We start from the raw sequence: 4,171 nt of genomic DNA, 5'->3' as shown, positions 1-4,171 counted from the left end.
TTATTATTATTATTATTATTATTATTATTATTATTATTATTATTATTATTATTATTATTATATTTGTATACATCAAGAAGATTTTTAAGAAGAGGCCGGTCAGCCACTTGTCTGAGATGGTATAGGTTCTCCTGCTTGGGCAAGGGGCTGGACTAGAAGACCCCCAAGGTCCCTTCCAGCTCTGTTCTATTCTAAAAGTTTTACTTACAATGGCAATTTCCCCCAAACACATTAAGAATCATTTTTTAAAGTAGTATTCATGTTTTGTATTTTTTTTTAAAATCCATGGGTCCCTTGCAAAGTGGATCTTCCAATCGAGACCTCCCCTGGGCACTGCCCCATGGGCCTCTTGGTCCTGCAGTGAAATGGGGAAATTTAGGGTCCTTTAGGGGCTCCTGCCGGGCTCCCCCTCGCCCTGCCCCGCTCCGGGCCTGGCACTTTCCTCCGGGCAGCCTCCCAGCCGGGCTGCAGTTAATCATTAACCTCCAGGGAGCCCGATAAGATGCCCACTTGGAGCCCAGCTCTCTCCCTGCGCCAGAGCCAGCAGGGCCCCAGCGGACCGGAGCCCGTCCCTGGCTGGGCGGAAGGGAGGAGGGCGCAGCAGGCTTCCTGGCCGGCCCTTTGAAGTGGGCCTGGCCCAGCCCGGATCCCCCTCCCCACCGTCTTCCCCTCCAGAGAGGGAACCGCAGGCCAGCGGAAGGTAGGGGGGCCGTCCAGGGGGAGGGAAGGGTCCAGGCATGGGGTCCTCCAGCTGTGTGTCCGTGGGGGGGGGGAAATGAAAGATGAACATCTGGAGGTGGACTGAGAAGGAGCAGCCAGAGGTGGTCTTGCTGGGAGGGGGTCTCTCTCTCCTCCTCCTCTGTCGTCTTCTCCTCCTCTGCTCTCTCTTCCTCATCTTTGTCTTCCTCCACCTCTTCGTCTTCCTCCTCCTCCTCCTCCTCCTCCTCCTCCTCCTCCTCCTCCTCCTCAGACCTTCCACTGGGCAGTGGGGCCTGGCAGAGGGATCAAAGGTCAGATGGCGACACCTCAGAGCAGGTGGGCACAGCCAGAGGTGGGATCTTTTCCCTGGGGGGGTCCCCGGTGGAGGCACAGACCAACTACTGGAACATACGCTGGGCAGGTTGGGGGTTCAGGAGAGGCGGGTGCCCCCCCAATGCCTCCTGTTTGTCAAAGCCCCCCACTCTCGGGAGCCCTCGATATCCTTTATCAGCCCCCCTCCCTGAGCAAACGAAGCGACTCAGGGCAGCCGGGACAATCGGCGCCCTTGTCCGGAGACCAGCCGAGTCGGCCTGAGGTCGGCCGGGAGGTGCCGGGTGCGGAGCTGGGCAAGGGCCGGGGGCTCCCCGCCGTCTCAGCAATTGGCACAATGGGCACTGCCAGCCGCCTTTCCCTCTCTGGGCCTTTGGATGGGGCCACGCCAGCTCTGCTCCCGCCTCGCCTCCCCTCTTCTGGGTGGGGTCCCCCCTGGGGGAGTCAGATCCTCCCCTTTCCAACCGACCCCGATCCTAACCCCAACAGCCACGTCATTGAGCCCAATCCCAGTATTTGGTTCTAAGTCCGCCTAGGAAGAGCCACGCTAAAAGTTGAGGTAGAAAGTTTAGGAGAAGGAAGTTTTTAGGTTTTTCTTAAAGGGCGACATCGCCAAAAAGGCTAATTTCTTTCTTTCTTTCTTTCTTTCTTTCTTTCTTTCTTTCTTTTTCTTTCTTTCTTCTTCCTTCCTTCCTTCCTTTCTTCTTTCTTTCTTCTTTCCTTCCTTCCCTCCTCTTTTCTTTTTATTTCTTTCTTTCTTTCTTTCTTTCCTTCTTTCTCTTTCTTTCTCCTTCCTTCCTTCCTTCCTTCCTTCCTTTTTTCTTTCTTTCTTTCTTTCTTTCTTTCTTTCTTTCTTTCTTTCTTTCTTTCTTTCTTTCTTTCTTTCTTTCTTTCTTTCTTTCTTTCTTTCTTTCTTTCTTGCTTTCTTTTTTTTCTTAATTGGATTGGGCCCAAGGAAGGATCTGCCTGCTAGGACGAGCCTTTCTGTTTCTTTTTCTTTTCCAAATCAGCATTTCAGCCCTGAGGACGAGACTCAGCCAAGCTGCGAGGGACGAGGGGGGGGCAGAGAGAGAGAGAGAGACCCCCTCCTCACAGGAGACTTCGTGGTGGTGCCTGGAGGGGGGGGATCAATGGCCGTTGAGAAGCCTCTTTCAGCCGGGGCAGAGAGGCAGCCTCTGGTGGACCTGGGGGCAGACCCCTGCCTTCCCTCCAGCCCTCTCCACCCAGGGGCACCGAGGACCCCCAGTTCTGGACGCAGGTCTTGGTCCGGCTCTCCAGCTGCTTCCCCACCTGGTGCCTACCAATGGTCAGCCCGGCCAGCCTTCCCCGATGGACCTCAGGACCCAGGAGGGTCCTCTCTGAAGCCCATCCGACGCTTCTTTCCTCCGTCCTGGAAGAACGCTTTCAGGACGTGGTGGAGGTGGCCCCCGCAAGAGCCCTCTCCCTTGGCCCACCCCCCCAGATTCCCAACCCCCCCACCAGGTTTGGAGGGTCCTCAGAGAACCAACCTGGATGGGGGGGACAGTTCCACCAGTAGTGAGAGGAAGGATGAGGGAGATGGTAAGGAACCCCTCTCAGATGCCACCACCTCTTCCACGTCTGGAAAGACCACGACCATCGGTAGCCACGGTGGGGCCTCCCCAGCTCCACCGGCGTATAAGGAGAAGCAGGAGGCCTATGGAGACCATAAATACGCCCACCTGAAGTCCTGGCCTGGCCTCCTGCGGCTGCTGGGGGGGCTGGAGCTCCTTTTGGGTGGGACGGTCTTCGCCTGCACGGCAGCCTACATCCAGAAGGACTATCAGTGGTCCCAGCTTTATGGCAACGGCTTCCCCGGAATGGACTACGGCTCCTTTGTCCCAATGACCCCCTTTGTGCTGGTGGTGGTCAGCCTGGTGTGGCTGCTGACGGTCATCCTGCTGGCCCTGGGGGTGACCACGCACTACAGGGTCATCCTCCTCCGCTCCCACTGGTGGCCCCTGGCCGAGTTTGCCCTCAACCTGTCCATGTTCCTGCTCTACCTGGCGGCCGCCATCGCCTACGTCAACGACCTCAACCGGGGTGGGCTCTGCTACTCCGCCTTTGCCTACGGCCCCCTCCTCACGGCTCTGTGCCGGGTGGAAGGGGGGCAGGTGGCCGCCATGACCTTCCTCTTCCTCACCCCCGTGCTGTACCTGACGGGCTCCCTCGTCTCCCTCAAGATGTGGCGTCGCGAAGCAGCCCGGAGGATGCTGCTCCCGGTAAGAGCCCTCTGGAAAAGGGGTGGGGGGTCAGTGGAGGGGTGGGGGTTGCTGGATGGGGCATAGATGGGGCGTGGGGAGGGGAAATCTCCACCTTCCGGGAGATCCGCAGGGGCTCCTCATTGCCGTCATGGGTGTCGGCGTCTCCAGAGAGGGAAATTGGTGGAAGAGACCTGGGTGGGTGGCAGCCCTCACACACACACACACACACACACACACACACCCCGCATGGGAGAGACTGTGCAATGTGGAGGGAGACCTGCATACTGCCCAGGTCAGAGGGAGACCCCTGCAGACCCCTCATATCATGGACACCAGCTGTTTCAACTCCTCCCCTCAGGATGGCGCTGTACAGGGCATTGCAGGCCAAAACAGCCAGACACAAAGACGGCCTTTACCACTGGTCGTCACTCTGCTGAATGGCCGGTTCTCTCAGTGCTGCTCAATGTCTATTAATTAATCCATGTAGTGTGGCTGTTGCATTATTATTATTTATCCTTCTTACTATCTTCTTTACTTCCCCTTTTATTGGTCTTCTTTTTCTCCTCCTCCTCCTTCCTTCTTCCTTCTCCTTCTTCTTCTTCTTCTTCCTTCTCCTCCTCCTTCCTTCTCCTCCTCCTCCTTCTCCTCCTTCTTCCTTCTCCTCCTCCTCCTCCTCCTCCTCCTTCCTTCTCCTTCTCCTTCTCCTTCTCCTCCTTCCTTCTTCCTTCTCCTTCCTTCTCCTTCTCCTTCTTCTTCTTCTTCTTCTCCTTCCTTCTCCTCCTCCTCCTCCTTCTTCCTTCTCTTTCTCCTCCTCCTCCTCCTCCTCCTCCTCCCTTCTCCTTCCCCTCCTCCTTCTTCTTTCTTCTCCTTCTCCTTCTCCTTCTCCTCCTCCTCCTCCTTCTCCTCCTCCTCCTCCTTCT

At 56.4% G+C, this 4,171-nt stretch overlaps 1 protein-coding gene across 1 annotated transcript in view; it reads left to right on the top strand.

The window, feature by feature from the left end:
• The window catches only part of LOC107296834 (MARVEL domain-containing protein 2-like), a gene marked incomplete at its 3' end in the record, with an annotated part of 17,052 nt that overhangs the window by 7,005 nt on the left and 5,876 nt on the right, over nucleotides 1-4,171 (top strand). The window contains exon 2 of the mRNA XM_015826187.1: nucleotides 2,512-3,269. Within this exon, the coding sequence (XP_015681673.1) occupies nucleotides 2,512-3,269 (758 nt within the window). The remainder of the gene's footprint in view (nucleotides 1-2,511; nucleotides 3,270-4,171) is intronic.

This window comes from Protobothrops mucrosquamatus, unplaced genomic scaffold, assembly GCF_001527695.2.
Source record: "Protobothrops mucrosquamatus isolate PMUCROS unplaced genomic scaffold, P.Mucros_1.0 scaffold2998, whole genome shotgun sequence".
In the NCBI taxonomy this organism is placed as follows: Eukaryota; Metazoa; Chordata; class Lepidosauria; order Squamata; family Viperidae; genus Protobothrops; species Protobothrops mucrosquamatus.
This window is presented reverse-complemented; position numbering and strand designations above follow the sequence as displayed.